Genomic DNA, 17,220 nt, shown 5'->3' with positions numbered 1-17,220 from the left:
TTCCCCCGAATTTCCCAGCGATGAAATGGGGGCAGTAACACGGGCTCAGTGAGGCCAGCAAGAGCCTCCACGGGGAAAGTGAGCACAGTGGGCTCCGCACAGCACGGACTCGGGATGGAGCTCCTCTGGCCACCATGGGCACGTGGGCTGCTGCCCAGGAGGCAGGGGGGCGGGACAAGAAGGAACATGAGATCCCCCAGACACCGCCCTGACATGCTACTCGGCCCTCCCCTCCTAAGAGCACCGCCAGGCCAGGGGCGCCAGGCTCGCGGCACTCTAGCCAGGCACGTGCTGGGGGTGCAGTGAGTGAAACCACGGCAGCGTGAACAGGTGCTCCCCTCTGGACGGCCACAGGTACAGCACCCTGCTACATACGGGCAGGCCGAAGCCAGGCACACAGGCCCACGAGGGTTTCCGGAACCACCTGACACTGACCTCACGCAGGACGGACTGCTTGGCCAGGCCCCATCAGGACCCACTGTTCTCCACCCAGCGGGTGCCCTGTCCTCTCCCCCCGGCCCTGGGCCCTGGCAGGGGTGACGGGGACTTGGCCGGCACGCTCAGTGTCAGGCAGGCACCAGCACCACGCCCACTGCACAGAGCAGGACTCACTCACAGTCTTCTGGTCTGCAGAGGCAGGAGGCTGAAACGCCTCGGGCTGGGTTCCTAATTCCGCACAGACCTCCAGTGGGTCTGCCCAGACCTTCGCAGAGGACCCTAGCCAGAGTCACTAGAGAAGGAGGAGGAGGAGGAGGAGGAGGTGGAGGAGGAGGAGGAGGAGTCCTCCCTGACCTCCAGTGCCCAGAGGACATGCTGAGCCTGTGACCCTGTGCCCAGCACGGGGCTGGCACCAGGCAGGCTTTCGGTGTCTGTGAGTCAGACACAGGTGCAGCTGCCAGGGAGCGACAGGGAGGGGACGGCCCAGTCCACATGGGCTCCAGGCAGGCCACGGGGCTTCCAAGGCCAGGAGGGCCTGCCAGTAACCCAAGTGCCCAGGTCAGGCGGGTGGTGGCTGGGGAAGGCGGGGGACACAGGGCCCCTCGGCCCTGCAACGTGACTTGGAGGGTTTCTGAGGGTGCAGAAGGAAGTGCTCGGCTCCACTGCTGCAGGAGCCAAGGCCCATGGTCATGGTCACGGGCTTTCTCGTCCTGCGAGAGCACACCGGGGTCCGTCTGGGCCCCACAGGAGCAGAAGGCGGCTGGGGAGCTCAGGCAGGACCCACGTGCACCCCAGGCCCAGCAGAGGGGCCTCCTGGGGGGCTGGTCGCTCCCCTACTCCCTGCCCTGTCACCTCAGGAGGCAGGTGTCGATTTAGCATCCCCGTCTCACATTGAAGGAAGCTGAGACCCAGAGCAGGTCGTTTCTGGACCGAAAGACAACTGGAACCCAGGCAGTGCGGCTCCAGATTGGGCAAGGCCAAGCTCAGAGGCAAACTGCCAGTCCCTCGGGAACCGGGGACACGTCAGGAAGGAGTCTCGCCCGCCTGGCTCACCTCACCACGGGCTCGGGAATGGCCTCCGCCCCGGCGGGCACCTGCACACCTTTCTCCCACTCCTGCCGCCACGGGTCCGCCAGGACGTAGTAATCATCCGGGCTGAGCTGGTACGAGTCTGGGACCTTCATGGCCGTGATCAGGTCTGTGCGGAAAACCTGCGGGAGCAAGGGGGGAGAGGGCCACTTCAGACGGCCACTGGCGGTCCACTCGCAGGACCGAGGAGAGGCCGGTCAGTGGAGCCGGGGGGCCCTTCTGATCACCCACAGATCACAAGACAAAACAAAAGCAGAAAGTCTGAGAAAGAACCTGGCTTCTGCACACCCCACGCGTGCTTTGCGCACAGACACAATGCACTTGCAACGTTCCGACCTCTTAAAGGACCCTGAGCGAGGGATGGGAGTAGATCTAAGGAAGAAGAAGAAATACTTGCAGAAAGAGGACAAAAACAACAACAAAAATCAGACAGCAGGGGCTGGCACTGTGGCACAGTGGGGTCAGGCCGCCGCCTGTGACACCATATCCCATGTGGGCGCCGATTTGAGTCCTGGCTGCTCTACTTCCAACCCAGCTCCCTGCTAATGGGAAAGCAGAGGATGACCCAAGAGCTTGGGCCCCTGCACCCATGTGGGAGACCTGGATGGAGCTCCTGGCTCCAGGCTTTGGTCTGGAACAGTCCTGAGTGTTCCAGCCATTTGGGGAGTGAAGCAGCAGGTGGAAGATCTCTCTCTCTCTAACTCTGTCCCCTAAATAAATAGATCTTTAAAATAAAGAAACTGGAAGAAAATACAGACCACATTAAAATGGACTGATGGAGGAATTACTAACAAACAGAATCAGAGGGCGCAAAGGCTTCCGAATGCCTCCGAATGTGTGACTGCTGGGGGAGTTTCCATGGGACATTTAAAACTATGTTATACATCCGCACACCAAGGCACAAGCGGCACCGTGAAACAGCACAGAGGCCAGGACCTCATGCCAACAGCCGAGGGGCGGTCACTCTGCACCGAGTTCACTCGAGGACAAGGACGCAGTCCCCTGACCCAGCAGGGGCTCCACGCTCCCACCCTGCTGTGGTGGGGTGACACGAGGGTACCCCACACCTCCAGCTGACACCCAAGCACCTGCTCACTCGGGGGGAGGACCGCTCTCTCCAGTGTCCCAGCGTTGCTCCACCTGCACCCCAGGAGAAGCTCCAAACCCAGCCCCAGCTGCCTGACCTCACTGTGCCCCCACAAACGCTGCTGTGGGATGAGTGGCGCCTGGACACACCAGGTGAGGTGCTCAGGCATCTAATCCCAGTTCTCCGCACCTGAAGATCACAAGCTAAAGAAAGATTCATGTCACAGGGGGAGAGAAACCACCTCAAGGCTGAAGACCAACCTCCAAACCCAGGCCTGCAGGGGTGGAACTCGGCACATCAGTTAAGACACCGCGTGGGGCACCACATCTCACACTGGAATGCCTCAGTCTGAGTCACGGCTCCACTTGCAATTCCAGATTTCTGCTAAAGCTCACTCTGGAGGGCGGCAGTGATGGCTCTACAAGTAGTTGTGGGGCCGCCTGCAGTGCTGGAATCCCATATGGTCACCGGTTCCAGTCCCGGCGGCTCCACTTCCAATTTAGCTCTCTGCTATGGTCTGGGAAAGCAGTAGAAGATGGTCCAAGACCTTGGGCCCCCGCCCTGGCATAGGAGACCCGGAAGGAGCTGCAGGCTCCTGGATTTGGATTGGCTCAGCTCCAGCCGTTGTGGCCATTTGGGGAGTGAACCAGCAGATAGATGGAAGACCTCTCTCTCTCTCTCTCATTCTGCTTCTGCCTCTATAACTCTGCCTTTCAAGTTAAAAGAATAATAGTAATAATAATAATAATAATAATTGGGTTTCTAGCACACAAGTAGGAGATTGAGTTCCTGGCTCCTGGCTCTAGCCTGCCCTGGCCCAGCCCTGGCATTTGGAGAGTGAACCAGCAGGCAGGAGATCTGTCTTGCTCACTCTCTCGGTCTCTGCCTTTCAAATAAACAAAAATTTAAAGGAAAAAAAAACAAAACACTGTTCCCAGGAGAAGTCAGCATCCACTGCTGCGTCCGGTCAGCCGTCAGCTTCCGGGGGCTTCCAGAGGCTTGTGATGAACTGAGTCAGCAGCCGCCTCTCCTGGGCCCCCCTCACTGCCTCTGTGTGCCTCGAGGCAACGGAGGCTGTATCCACGAGGAAAGCATGGGAAGGGGTGCACCGCCGGCCTGGGAACCGCATCCTGCAGAACTTAATTAACATGTGCATCCAGCTCGAGAGGGCGCTGGCTTGAAAAAGGTCAAGTTTCCTGAAGACTCTATTTGCCAATATAACTTAATTGTTAAGACTAACACCCTAACATTTAATTAGGGTACCAGTGTGAAAAAATTAAAATCAGATTACGATTAAATGCTAATTAAACAGAAGACTGGAATGTGGCTAAGATTTCACAGCCCTCATAATTTGCATAGCTGATTAGCAAGCAGTCAGACAGCTAAGACAGAGAACACGCAGGCGCTGGGGGCTTCCGTGGTACCCTCCGGCTGGTCCAGGCCTCCCCACACGCCCAGCAGGGCTGGGCCTGGGTTATTTCCCCAGGGGTCCCAGCACAGGCCCTGGTAGGGGTGAGCCAACCCCAGTGACTGAAGACAGCCTGATTCTTCCAGACCCAAGCAAGCCTGGTGGTGTGACATCCCCAGCACGACAGCTCTGGTGCCACAGGGGACCGGTCCACCAGGAGCAGCCAGTATTCCAGCTCCAGAAGTCAATCCCCAAGCCCCCCTGTAAGTCTCCTCCCAAGAAGCAAAGGTGGGGGAGAAGCCCCTGCCGTTCCCTCATCCTGTGCGGAACTCATTGTCCTTCCTGGTCACTGACTGAGCGCTTGCTATCCTGTCCCCACCTCCTCCGCCCTGTCCCCGCCTCCTCCGCGTCCTTCCAGGCACTCTGATTACTGCACATGGGCCTCGCTCCTGCACACGTCCTGCTGCTGTGCTGAGGTTCTCCGTGCCTGGCACTGCCCACGAGGGCCTCCCTGGGGAATCCCGAGTTGTGTCTCAGCCCCTGGCTGGCTCCTCATCAGGGCTTTTTGCACCTTCGAGAGCAGCGTGAGACACGCACACGCCACACACACCGAGGCTGGAGTCCCCAACCAGGGCACCTGAGCCAGGGCGTCTTTTCTGGAGCTGAGCGCTCAGGCCATGTTGGAGTCAAAGAGATCAGAGCCCCGGGCCACCTCCGCAGGGAGGTGGTGCTGACCTGGGCCCAGGCTGGGGACTGAGAACTCAGGAGCTGGCTTCACCTGAGTCCTCTAACTCTGCAGTGAGGGAGTCGGGGAGACCAGGGTGAGGATCTGAAGGGGTTCCCGGCGTGCCCTGGCTCTCAGAGCACGCGACAGGCTGGACGCTGACAGCCCTAGCAGGCAGAGTCAGGGATACTCAGCCAGGGCACTGCTGTCATCATGTTAGCGCCAGCGCTCAGAGCTGCTGTGCGCCGGGGACCCCTGGAAGCAGTCCCTGGGACGGCCAGCACCGCCTGTGACACCAGCATCCCCTACTGGAGTCCTGGCTGCTCCGCCTCTGATGCAGCTCCTTGCTAATGTGCCTGGGAAAGCAGCGGAGGATGGCCAAAGCGCTTGCGTCTCTGCAGCCACGTGGGAGACCAGCACAGAGCGCCTGCCTCCTGGCTTCCCTCCGGCCCAGCCCTGGCTGTTACAGCCATAAGGCATGAACCAGAGGATGGAAGATCTGTCTTTCCGTCTCTCCCTCTCTGTGTTCATTCTGCCTTTCAAATAAACAAATAAATGCTTTAAAAAAGCAATGTATTATTAGTCCCTATACCATCTCTGGGATATCAGGATTACTACTACTCCTATTTTACAGTGGAGGACTCGGGTTATTTGTTAAGAATTTTTTTCGAGACAGACAGTCTCACATATGGGTAGCAAGGACCCAACTCCATGAGCCATCACCTGCTACCTCCCAGCATGCACCACAGCAGGATGCTGGAAGTGGAGTGCAGCTGGCACTCTGACCGTGGGATACGGGCATAAAGCACCAAGCCAAACGCCTGGCCCAGGTTAGCCCGAGAGCCACACACTGGGAGAGGAACCCAGGCCAGCACAAGGGCCGAGTTGAGCACTCTCCCACAGCCTCCCGGCCCTCTTCCCAGGGGCCCGCCCAGTGCCCTGGAGTTAACTTCCCAGCCAATCACGTGGCTTCTCCAAGAGAATATGCAAATGTGACAGTGACCTCTGCAAGCCGCCCTGCAACCCCCCAAGCAGGGCTTCCCCTTCTCACGCGAGGGCCCTGCCTGGGACACCCTCCACCCCTTGCCCAGGTGATGCCAGCAAGCATCCCCCATCAGGTCTCAGTCCAGCCCCATCTGCCAGGGGACGCCGTCCCCAACACTGCAGAGTTCTGGGTTTTGTCCGAATTCCTCCAGCCCCTGGGTCAGGATCTCCTGGTTTCTTGGACGCCTTCCCCACCAAAAGGTGAGCTCAGTGGGGTCTGGCTGGGCACAGGGCAGGAGGCAGCTGAGCACGCAGGGCCTGGTGTATGCTGGACCTCGGACGCTGAGTAACTCCAGATCCTTCAGGGTCAGCCGCCACCTTCCTCGGCTGCTGACCCAGGCTACAGCCAGGCAGCTGGGCACACCGTTTCCTTCCAGCGCTCTGGACATTTATATAAACCCATCCACAAACTGGCAGCCAAGTGTAACCTGAACACCTTGTTGTTCTCAATTGCTTGGGGTTGGGATTGGAAAAAGGTTTAATGACTCTTTTCAAACTCCTTTGAATGATTTATGAAAACTACAAGAATAAAGTACTGATGACGGGGTGGCAGGAGGCTGGTGGCTGGAAAACAAGCGCTTTTCCTAGAACGTCAATGTTTACTCCTTTTCTCTCTTTTGGCAGAAAACCAACAAGTGTCTTCAAAGGTCCAGTGCCTGGCAACCCCGTCTGCGTTGCTTGGGAGGCTCTCGCTGTGGCTCCAACCAAGGCGGCCGAGCCGGGTTAAAGGCCTCTGAGTGCCAGGGGTGGCAGGGCCGCAGCCCCTGCTCTGGCGGCTGTGGGGACGCTGGCCTGCCCCTCCCGGCCCTCTTCCCGAGGCTGGAGGCTGGAGGCTGGCTTCCTCCGCCATGCCTGTGTCCCCAGGAAGGACACAAACAGGCTCTGCAGGAAAGTCAGTCGGACTGACCTCCCAAAGCAAACACAGGCAGACAGCAGGTGACTCCCACGGGTGCCGGGCCAGCAGGCACCCCGAGGGTTCCAGTACAGAACCAGGAGAGTGGTGGACATTATGTCAATGCCCGCTCCTCCCCCCCCCCACCCCACCTAGTCTCTGCTTCCCTTTCTCCCCAGGTGTCCTGGGCTATAGAGACCAGCAGGCACCAGGAGGAAGTTCAGCCAGTCACAGGAAGGACTCCAGCACTTCGCAGAATTTCAAAATCCCTGATTTGTGTCCATCCTTGTTGAATGTCCAACCCCTCCACGCTTGACCCTAGCCAAAGGGCCGAGAGGCGGTTCCATCTCCGCTAACAATCGAGCTGCTGTGGGACAGAAACGGCTCACGTCCTGCTTCTCCCTGTTCTGACTGTGCCCACCTGTGGCAGTGTCTGGCACACAGCAGGTGCCCACGAAGCCCTTGTGGAATGAGCGAATGAATCCGAGGACTGGTGTGAGCACAGGGAGAGTCCAGCCAGGAAGCCAGCCCACAGGACTCTCCCAGGAGGTGGGGGGGAAGGAGGACTCGGTCACGGGTCCCAGTCCACCTGTCCTGGACCTCTGTCCACATAAGAGTCCCAAGGTAGAGCTAAGCTGCCTTGCCCATTCTAGAGTCTGTCCTGACCAAGATAATCTCCTTTTTAAACATTTATTTATTTGAAAGTCAGAGTTACACAGAGAGAAAAGGAGAGGCAGAGAGAGACAGAAAGGTCTTCCATCCGCTGGTTCATCCCCCAAAAGGCTGCAATGGCCGGAGCTGCGTCGATCTGAAGCCAGGAGCTAGTAGCTTCTTTCTGATCTCCCACATGGGTGCAGGGGCCCGAGGACTTGGGCCATCTTCTACTGATTCCCTAGGCCATAGCAGAGAGCTGGATCAGAAGTGGAGCAGCCGGGATTCGAACCAACCAGTGGGATCCTGGCACTGCAGGTGGTGGCTTTACCCACTACACCACAGCGCCGGCCCTGATAATCTCCTTTTTAATCACAACTATTTTCTTTAAAACCATCTTGTTAGAAATAACAGGTAGGGGCCGGTACTGTGGCGCAGCAGGTTAACACCCTGGCCTGAAGTGCTGGCATCCCATATGGGCACCAGTTCAAGACCCAGCTGCTCTACTTCCCATCCAGCTGTCTGCTATGGCCTGGGAAAGCAGTAGAAGATGGCCCAAGTCCTTGGGCCCCTGCACCTGCCTGGGAGACCCAGAGGAAGCTCCTGGCTCCTGGCTTTGGATCGGTGTAGCTCTGGCCGTTGTAGCCAATTGGAGTGAACCAACGGATGGAAGACCTCTCTCTCTCTCTCTCTCTCTGTCTCTCCTCTCTCTGTGTAACTCTTTCAAACAAATAAATAAATCTTAAAAAAAAAAAAATAAATAACAGGTAGAGGTCGTGTCCTTGCAAGTAGGTTAAGCTACCACTTTCCGTATCACCAGCATCCTGTATCGGAGCCAGGGCACAAGTCCCAGCTACTGAGCTTCTGATCCAGCTTCCTAATAATGCGCCTGGGAAAGCGGCTCAAGTACTTGGGCCCCCGTACCACGACCACGTGGGACCTGGATGGAGTTCCGCACTCTTGGCTCTGGCCTGGCCCAGCCCTGGCTGCTGTGGCCATTTGGGGAGTGAACCAGTGAATAGAAGATCCATCCCTTCCTTCCCCGCCCCACCCCCACTGCCCTCGGTCTCTCCCTTTCTCTGCCACTCTGTCAAATAAATACACTTTTTTTTTTTTTAAGAAAATAAAGAAATCAATCATAGCTGACAGTGAAAAATCAGTTGCCCCTTAAGGCATGCCAAGGCCTCTACTAAGTGCTTTACACCACAGTCTAACCACAGCCCCATTTCACAGCTGTGGAGACTGAGACTCAGAGAGGCTGTCATTGGTTTAAGTTCTGGAGTGTCTGTCCTTTATTAAACTTGATTCTTGCTTATCTACGTATTTACATGAGAGGAATGAGAGCGCAATTGAGAAGGTGACGCCGAGGGCTCCCACGTGGGGTTCACTTGCAGGACGCCTGCGGTGGCCATGGCTGGGCTGAGCTGACGCTGGAAGGGAACGCCCTCCAGGTCTCCCAGGTGGGTGGTCAGAATCCAATTACAACAGCCAGCAGCCTGCCTCCTAGGGGGCACATTAGCATAAAGCTGGAGCCAGGAACTCGGGCTCCCAGACCGAGCCAGGAGCATCCCAACGCCCTCCCCCCACCCAAGGCTAACCGCCCAGTTCTTGGATCACTGCCTGCACAGACTCAGGGATCCCTTCTATAGAAAACCCTTCCTGAGCTGGGACCTGAGAGCAAACACAGTGAAAATCAGGCATCAAACCCAGGGGCAGGCTCCGGACGGCGCCCTCGGCAGAGTCAACCTACCACCAGACACAACAAAAAACACCACTCAGCAGGCATCTCTTTCTCTTACTTTCGTGAGGATAACGGCACTTCCTGCTCTTAAAGAGAATTTATTACACACATTTCTTCTGCAAGACAAGTCCCAGAGGCCAGGAGGTCTTTCCAGCTGGCGGGAGCAGCGGTTTCCTAGGGTTTCCTAGCTAGGAGTGGATTCTCAATCGGCTCCCCCTCCCGGGGGAAGGCAGAGGGCAGGCACCTGGCCCAGCCAGGCGCCCCCCACCCCCGCGGGCCCAGCAGCACGGGGGGGGGGGGGCGGGCAGGTGTCTGCGGGCTGCAAACACTGCTCAAGATGGGGGGGCGCAGACCCATTTCTTCAGCTTCCCCTGCTTTATCTCCCAAGTCCTTGGGTGCTGTTCATTTTACCACACTTGCCATCATGGTCTGAATACAGAATGTGCCATTTCGGACCCCAGCCACACGGGGTATCTCACGGATCCTGTGGGCGCACTCTGGCCACTGCAGCAGCACCCCTGGCCCAGGGCAGAAGGACCCATGTGTCAACGTGTGGGGCACGTACACATTGCATCTTCACATCCTGCCTTCTCTTGGGGACAGGGGGGCATGGGCTCCTTATCTAAGACCTTGTGGGGGGACACTTTCTGACTAGTAGCAGATGTAGGCCATCCACCTCTTCCTCCCAGGCCCTGGGATGTCCTAAATTGTCACCAGGAGCTGACAGCTGGATTCCAGCTCCCACCCACCTGTTCTAGGACCAGCAGCTTCACCCCACCCCCCACCTGCAAGGCTCTTAGGAAAGGCAGTCTCCAGGACGGACACACCCTGGTAGGGCTCAGGGCAGCATCGGCGGTTGCTGGCCCAGCGGCCCAGCATGGCAGAGCTCCCCAGGGGCGAAGCCTGGCCTCTGGGCAAAGCTGGCTGCACCTCCCACAACGGACACTTTCTGGATGGCACCTGCATCCTGCTGGCAGGCAGAGGACCGGCTCCCGGGGGACAGCACCTGTGCTCTCCATGCTCCAGTGCTGGGCTAGGCCTACCAGCTGCTCCCCAAAGCTGCTCCCCAATTTTCGGCCTGGTTCCCCACCTCTGCCCGCAGGCCGACTTCTGGAAGACTCAACTCTCCTCCTGGAGACAGCCTGCCTAAGGAAAGCCCCATTGCTCAGCCTGCCCCCAGCTGCTCTGCCCCTATCAGCAGCCAGCCTCCAAACCGCAGGGCTGGCCTCCAGGTCTCTGCCCCAGCTGTCAGTCCCCAGGGCCTGCCGGAAGGAAAGGGTAAGGGCTGGGGCCTCCCCCTCTTCCACCTAGTGCAGCTTCCCCACCCCCTGCCGGGGAGCAACCCAAGCAGGAAGTCCTAGAAATTTCCATCAGCATACCTGGGGTGGGGTAGGGCACAGGGCTGGGGTTGGTATTTTAAAGAAAGAAAAATCTCTCCTGGGGGGCTGCCTTTCCTTTCTCAGGTTCTAGAAGACTGTTGTGCCCCACAAAGGGTTAAGCTTAACTCTGGCTGTGCCATAAGAGGAGACCAGCCAGGCCAGAAACCCCAGGGAGGCCCCAGTGGCATTTACACAAGAAAACCAGCTTCCAGGCCAGGAGAGGCCCTTCCTCCCCCTCAGGAGGAAGGGCCTAGAGACTGAGTTTGCTTTGCTGGGACTCCAGGACGGGCAGAGGGCAAAGCAGAGAAGGGCAGTGGCAGTGGCCTGAGGCTTCGGGGTCAGCCTCACCTTTCCTTCCCCTGCCCGTGGGACCTGGGCCAGACTCCACGCCAAGTGTGTTTTCACCTAAAATCCTGACCTCGCCCTGCGGGCCTCCTAGGCCTCCGGTTTCGCTCCCGCTGAAGGAGGGGCCACTGCTGGGTCAGAAAGGAAGCCAGGCCGCCAGGCTTCGGCCCTGTCCAGGGTCCTGACTGGTCAAGCAGTCAGCCCAGGACACTTCTCTAAGGACAGCCCCTACCTGCCTTGCCCAAATGCAACCCAGTGCGGGGCTCACCTGTGCCCACTGCCAGTGCCAGGCCAAGCACCCCGGGTTCCCAGATGCCCTCGCCCATCAGCAACCCCTCTGAGAGACAGGAGGGAAGCCCGGTCCATCCGTGGCCCTGCAGCCGCAGGGAGGGGGCTCAGGAGCACCGCTCCGGAATCCTCTCCACTGGGGACTTGCAGCCGGCTGAGGGCAGGGCTGTGACCACCTGACAGCCACCCAGGCTGGCTGAGGGCAGGGCTGTGACCACCTGACAGCCACCCAGGCCGGAGGGGCTCCAAGAACAACTCTCACCACGGGGTCCAAAGCCTGGGCTCCCAGGCCCAGCAGACTCAAAGCCCCTTCTTCCAAGCCATTCACAGGGAAGGCTGAGTGAGGAGTGTGAATGTTTCACCACTCTCAGCTCCGCCCTCAGGAGCCAGATCCTTTAGAAGCTCCCTCGATGGTTTCTCACCTTCTCACCTGGGGGCCGAGGGAAGTCTGGCCCCGCCCCCCAGCCCGCTGTGGGAGGAAACCTCTGTCCCCGCCTGCGGAAGCCCAGGACTCTGGGGGTGGGGGTGGGGGTGTCTCCCAGGCAGACCCCGGGCCGCCCGCAGAGCTCCCAGGCTTGGACCTGGGGCCTCCTTAGCCAGTCCCCAGCAGGGCCCTACCGAAGCTGACTCTATTTTTAGGCACAAAGCTCTGGGCTGGAAAACCCAAGAGGCAGGGGAATTTTCTACCCCATGCAAATCGCTTTCTTCTCAGCCTCTGCCTACAACACCTGTTTCCTCCCCAGGCAAGAGATCGAATGGGGGTGTAGCAGGAGGGAGGCAGCCTGGAGGGTGCAGAGCAGGGCAAGGAGACTGGCTGGAGCTCACCCCAGAACTTCCCTGCCCCACCCCCACCTGAGTGGCCACCGAAAGCAGGCTCCTGTGTCCGGAATGTGCCAAGACGGCACAGCAACACTGTTTTCACCAAGTCAGCCATAGCAACCGGAGAGCCCCCTGTGTGATTTCAGGACAAGGCGGGGGGGGGGGGGGGTGTCCTGCACTGCCGCACATCCTGGCCACCTGCCAGGCAGGACACCCCCAGGACAACAGGAGAGCCTTCCCCCAACCCCCTTAACTGCATTCTCCACTTCTGGGGTCTCCAGCCCGCCCCCAAGGCAGGACCCTGCCCCCACCATCCAAGGAGAGTTCTAAGGGAAGGTGGGGTCCTTTTTCAAATGCAGCCCCCCCACACACTCCCTTGCACACAAACAAATCCAAGGGACTAAAGAAAGGAAGACTCCTGTGGTGAGGCCAGGATGACCCCCCGCTGGTGAGGGACAGAGAGGAGAGGGTCAGTGAGGAACAAAGACACCCTCCTCCACCCCATGCCTAAGGCTCTGCCCCAGAACCAAGCTTCTTGCCACTGGCTGCCACAAGACCATAGGAGGAATGAGAATCCAGCTGTAACAATTAAAAAGTAGTGTCCAGGGGCCTGGGAAAGCAGTGGAGGATGGCCCAAGTCCTTGGGCCCCTGCACCTGCGTGGGAGACCCAGAGGAGGCTCCTGGCTTCAGATTAGCGCAGCTCCGGCTGCTGTGGTTATCTGGGGAGTGAACCAGCAGATGGAGGACCTCTCTCTCTCTCTCTCTCTGCCTCCCCCCTCTCTGTGTAACTCTTTCAAATCAACAAATCTTAAAAAAAAAAAAAAAAATACTGTCCAGGGGCAGGTGTTGCGGGTTAAGTCACCCCTGGGAAGCCTCGTCTGTGACACCAGCTGCTCTGCTTCCAATCCAGCTTCCTGCTGGTGCAGCTGGAAGTACTGGGGCCCTGCACCCACATGGAAGACCCAGATGTGAGGTCCTGGCTCCAGGCTTCAGCCTGGCCCAGCCCTGGTTATTGCTGGGCCTTTGGAGAGTGAACCAGAAGGGAGACCTCTTCGGTCCCTCTGGCACTCTCTCAAAACAAATAAATAGATTCTTACAAAAAAAAAAAAAAAAAAAAAATAGTGTCCAGTCCCAGCACCGGCCTGCAGAACACGGCCAGTCTCAGAGCTCTGGCATCCCTGTCTGATCCCAGTGCCATGAACACCCAGTGGCATCAGCAGTGAAGACCCTGGAGGGAGCAAGAGGCCCAAGGGGGTGACTTTTCAAAGTCCTGGTGTCTGCTCACAGACCTGCACCCAGGGACCTCCTCCAGAGCTCCAGAGGCCACCAACACCTCCACCTGCCCCAGGTCAAAGTGAGGGAGGCTTCAGTGACAGACACACATATGAAACAGGCCCATCAGGAGGCTCGAGGATGCCACCCAGCCAATCCTACACCCTTGGCCTGGGCCCCAAAACGCCCACTGCCACCAGCTGGCTCTGTGCCACAGTCATATGCCCCAGCGGGAGGACACGAGATCCCCTCTGCTCATGCAGCCGCAGGACCTTCTGCTGAGACATCAACTCTCTGCCCTGGTGACAAGGCCCGGAGGCCTGCCCCTCCCAGATCCACATCTGGGCAGCAAACCCCTCATGGCCCAGGTCCAGCAGCCCTCCCCGCCCTGCTCACCCCGGGCGTGGGCTTTGTGCAGGCCCAGCCGCTCCTGCCCGCACCTCCTCACTCCCCCTGGGCTTTCCACACGCCCCCTGCCCTGCCCTGGCTTTGGCTCCCCCCGGGAAGCCTGGCGAGACCCACCTCGGAGGGCTTCTTCTCGTTCTGCCGGGGCCAGCCCGCCTTGGTGCTGCTGGGCAGTTTGGAGCATCTTGATGCCGACGTGGATGTCACGTGACCTGCGGGAAGGAAGAACCCTTTAGGGGTCGTGGAGGGCCGGGACCACCACACACCGGCCCCCGAGGACAAGCAGTGGAGGGGCCCTGGGTGAACACCTGGTGGACTGTCCCCGCACCAGTGAATGCTGACAGAAGTCTCCACTCAACAACCAGGTTACAAAGGCAGCTAGCCCCAGACTGGATGCTGACCTCCTGTGTGACCTCAGGCTCAGGGCTGACCTCTGCGTGACCCCAGGCTCAGGGCTGACCCACTGCATGACCCCAGGCTTAAGGCTGACACACTGTATGACCCCAGGTTCAGGGCTGACCTCTGAGTGACCCCAGGCTCAGCAATGACCCCCTGCATGACCCCAGGCTCAGGGCTGACCCACTGTGTGACCCCACACTCAGCAATGACCCTCTGCATGACCCCAGGCTCAGAGCTGACCTCTGCATGACCCCACACTCAGCAATGACCCCCTGCGTGACACCAGGCTCGGGGCTGACCCACTGTGTGACCCCAGACAAGTTCCTGGTGCTCTTCGGATGGCCAGGTCGAGGGCAACTGGCCAAGCCTTCCCTGCCTACTCGGCAGCCTGCCCCGGGTTAGGTACTGACAGGACACTCAGGGACGCTGGGTAGGGGCTGAGTGACGGCAGCACAAGGCATGGCAAGGGGGCAGCTCCGAGGTGGACCCAGAGGCCTGACCCTGACCCAGCCACCCCCGAGCTCATCACCCCTGGCAAGTGACAAGGGTCTCACACAGCCTCGGTTTGCTCCCAGGGCTGCTGTATGGACTCAGTGACACCAGCCTACAGTCCCTGGCACGAGGTGCTAGCTCGGTCAACATGAGCTGAGGCCCTGACTGGTCTCCAGGGCTGCGGCCGGCACCCCCATGCGTCAAAGGAGCAGCAGCCACGGGGGCACCCAGCCCAGACACCCACCCCTGCAGGCGCCCAGCCTTCTCGGAGCGCTCCTTTGCCTGCCCTACAGTTAGAAGCAGAGAGCGTGGTGCTGGGCTCCCCTGAGCCAGGCCACAGGCCATGTGCGGCAGACACAGAAGGCAGGCTGCTGAGGTGGGGCAGGCTGGACAGGGGAGCCACGGAGCCACACTGAGCCAAGGCAATGGAGCGGAGGGAGGGGCAGACCTGAGCAGCCGCCCTAGGGCGTTAATCCTGGGGCTTCTGGAGGGCTGGGGAGCTCTGGAAGCCAGGTGGGGCCTCACAGACCCCTGGTCCCCTCTTGTCCACCATGCGTGTGAACACACAGGTCTAGTGGTGCAGGCTCTTCCTTAGCCTGGGCGGCCACAGGGCAACCTCTGCTAGGAGGGAGCTTCCTGCCAGCCTGTCCGTTCTACCCGCAGCCCGTGAACTCCTTACTCCGACAGGCACAGGCAGGCCTGGCTTCCTGGGGCATCCGAGAAGAGCCTTATGACCTCATCCCAGAGGTGAGCTCCGGCCCTGAACAAACCTCCTTTCTGGTCTCCAGATTCCAGAGCTAGCTCCCTGAACCCCACCTTTCCCCTGACCACACCCCCTCCAGCTCCCAGGGCAGACACCCGCCTCCCAGGCACAAGGCTGCCTCTCCCGCCAAGTCCTTAAAGCTCAGACTTCTCTCCTCCCTCGACTGGCAAGTGCTCGGTGCCGGCTCGCACCCGGGGACACAGGAGCCCGTGAGCAGGGAGCTTACCGCTGGTTAGCAAATGGCACTCATCAGGTAACTAAGAGAGACAGGTGCTGCACCTATTGGGCAGAGACTTCCTACAGGCAGGAGGGCAAGCAGAGAGGAGTGCTTGTTCCAGCAGCGTAAGCAAAGGCCCACGGGAAGCTTATCCGTCCCAAGCACAGCGAAGACCGAGGCGGGGAAGGGGGTACAGCAAGGCCCTAGGGGCCACGGTAAGGGGGGCAGCAGGACCCGAGCTGGTGGGTGCTTTTGTGAACACGGCACGGGCAGTCTCCTCCCACCCTGGACCTGCGGTGCTGACCGCTACTCAAACACTACCCCCGTCAGAGCCCGGAACTAAAAGGCCTTACTGTCAGTGGTGTCAGAGTTGTCGCTGCTGATGGAGTACTTTCGCCTCTTCTCTTCCATCTGCAACAAAAGGCAGGCCCATTACACGCAAGGACAGCCTGGGGAACCCTGCACCGCTCGGAGAAATCGCCCATAACCTCTCTCCCCACACTCACTCCACTGCACTCGGCCTGCTGCTCTGCCAGCTTCACCCTCCTGCCACCCACCCACGGGCCCCGGGGTGGGGCAAGGAGCCCTTCGAGGAGGCCAAAGATGACAGCAGGGAAGGTAAGGCCAGGGCAAGCAGGCCTGAACACCACGGTGCCCGAGACCCAGCTGCCCAGCTGCCACAGGCCTCCTTTTTACAACCAGACCCAAGCCAGCACGGAGGGCACTCCGGGGCAGCCAGCAGGTGGAAGTGTGGTGGGAGTGGTGGGGAAGCCCTGGGGACCCAGCAGGCCCAGGGTGTCTGTGGCTAACACACGGCCTGGACGCGGCAGGTTCCGGGTCTGAGGCCTGCGCCCTGGTCAGCTGCTCTCCCCACTATTTCCTCTAGTCCTGTGGAGTCCTGGGTGCTGAGCCAGCTCCTGCCCACTCAGAGGGTGGCACAGCGGGGGGCTTTGGCAACCTGCTATGGTGACCAAGTCCCAGTGTGAGAATGGATGGAGGCTCAGGGTGGAGCTTGTTACTCCTGAAACTGCCCGCAGGGTGCCCCACAGAGGACACGGAGGGAATCCTGTCTGTAAGGAGAGAGCCCTGCTGCCCAGTCCACGTGCAGGCCACACGGGCTCCCCGTCCCCACCTCACACCTGCTCTTCCCACCCTCTTCCTGCCAAGCAAGCTCGGGGGAGGCGGGGCTGTCTTCCTACAGCCCTGCAGACCACTCAAACCTCTGAACATACCAGATGCCCCTCCTGCTTCCGACCTGACTCACTGCAGTGTCTCCCCACCCCAGTACCCCAAGAGGCAGGATCAGGATGGCAGGAAGGCTCACTGGGGCCGCTGCCCTCGCTCCAAAAGTGCAGGCAAAGTGGCCTCTACAGGGTGAGGGACACAGGGACAGCTGGTGATGCAAGCAGTGGGATACGGCGGGAACATGGCTAGCCGGGACCAAGCACGCACCTCGGCGGGAGGGGAATTCCACTGATATGATGGTGGCCTCCCTTTTACAGATAAGGAGGTCAAAGCTCAGAGGTCAAGTGCTTTGCCCAAGACGACAAGGCTTGCATTTGACTCCGGGAACCTTGCTCTTGACTTTCAGCCTTCCCTGCCTGCATGCAGCAAACAGCCTAGTCACACAGCTGACCCACGTGTTTGCACTGACACTGGCAGGACGGCACCGGGGGAACGAGCGATGCTGTCAATGCACCCGCCGGTTTACTCCAGCAATCCTGCCCGTGAGCCCCGTTTCTCTTTACTTCCAGCCAAGGAGGCAC

General features: G+C 59.5%; 1 protein-coding gene across 8 annotated transcripts in view; it reads right to left on the bottom strand.

Annotated features, from left to right (window-relative positions):
* The window catches only part of JADE2 (jade family PHD finger 2), a 129,618-nt gene that overhangs the window by 21,101 nt on the left and 91,297 nt on the right, over nucleotides 1-17,220 (bottom strand). For all 8 annotated transcript variants that reach the window (XM_051844221.3, XM_089335868.1, XM_051844228.3 and 5 more), the window contains 3 exons: nucleotides 15,808-15,865; nucleotides 13,701-13,795; nucleotides 1,492-1,649 (listed from right to left, as the gene is read on the bottom strand). In XM_051844221.3, the coding sequence (XP_051700181.1) occupies nucleotides 1,492-1,649; nucleotides 13,701-13,795; nucleotides 15,808-15,865 (311 nt within the window). The remainder of the gene's footprint in view (nucleotides 1-1,491; nucleotides 1,650-13,700; nucleotides 13,796-15,807; nucleotides 15,866-17,220) is intronic.

This window comes from Oryctolagus cuniculus, chromosome 6, assembly GCF_051225735.1.
Source record: "Oryctolagus cuniculus isolate XC-2025 breed Fujian yellow rabbit chromosome 6, ASM5122573v1, whole genome shotgun sequence".
Classification (NCBI taxonomy): Eukaryota; Metazoa; Chordata; class Mammalia; order Lagomorpha; family Leporidae; genus Oryctolagus; species Oryctolagus cuniculus.
This window is presented reverse-complemented; position numbering and strand designations above follow the sequence as displayed.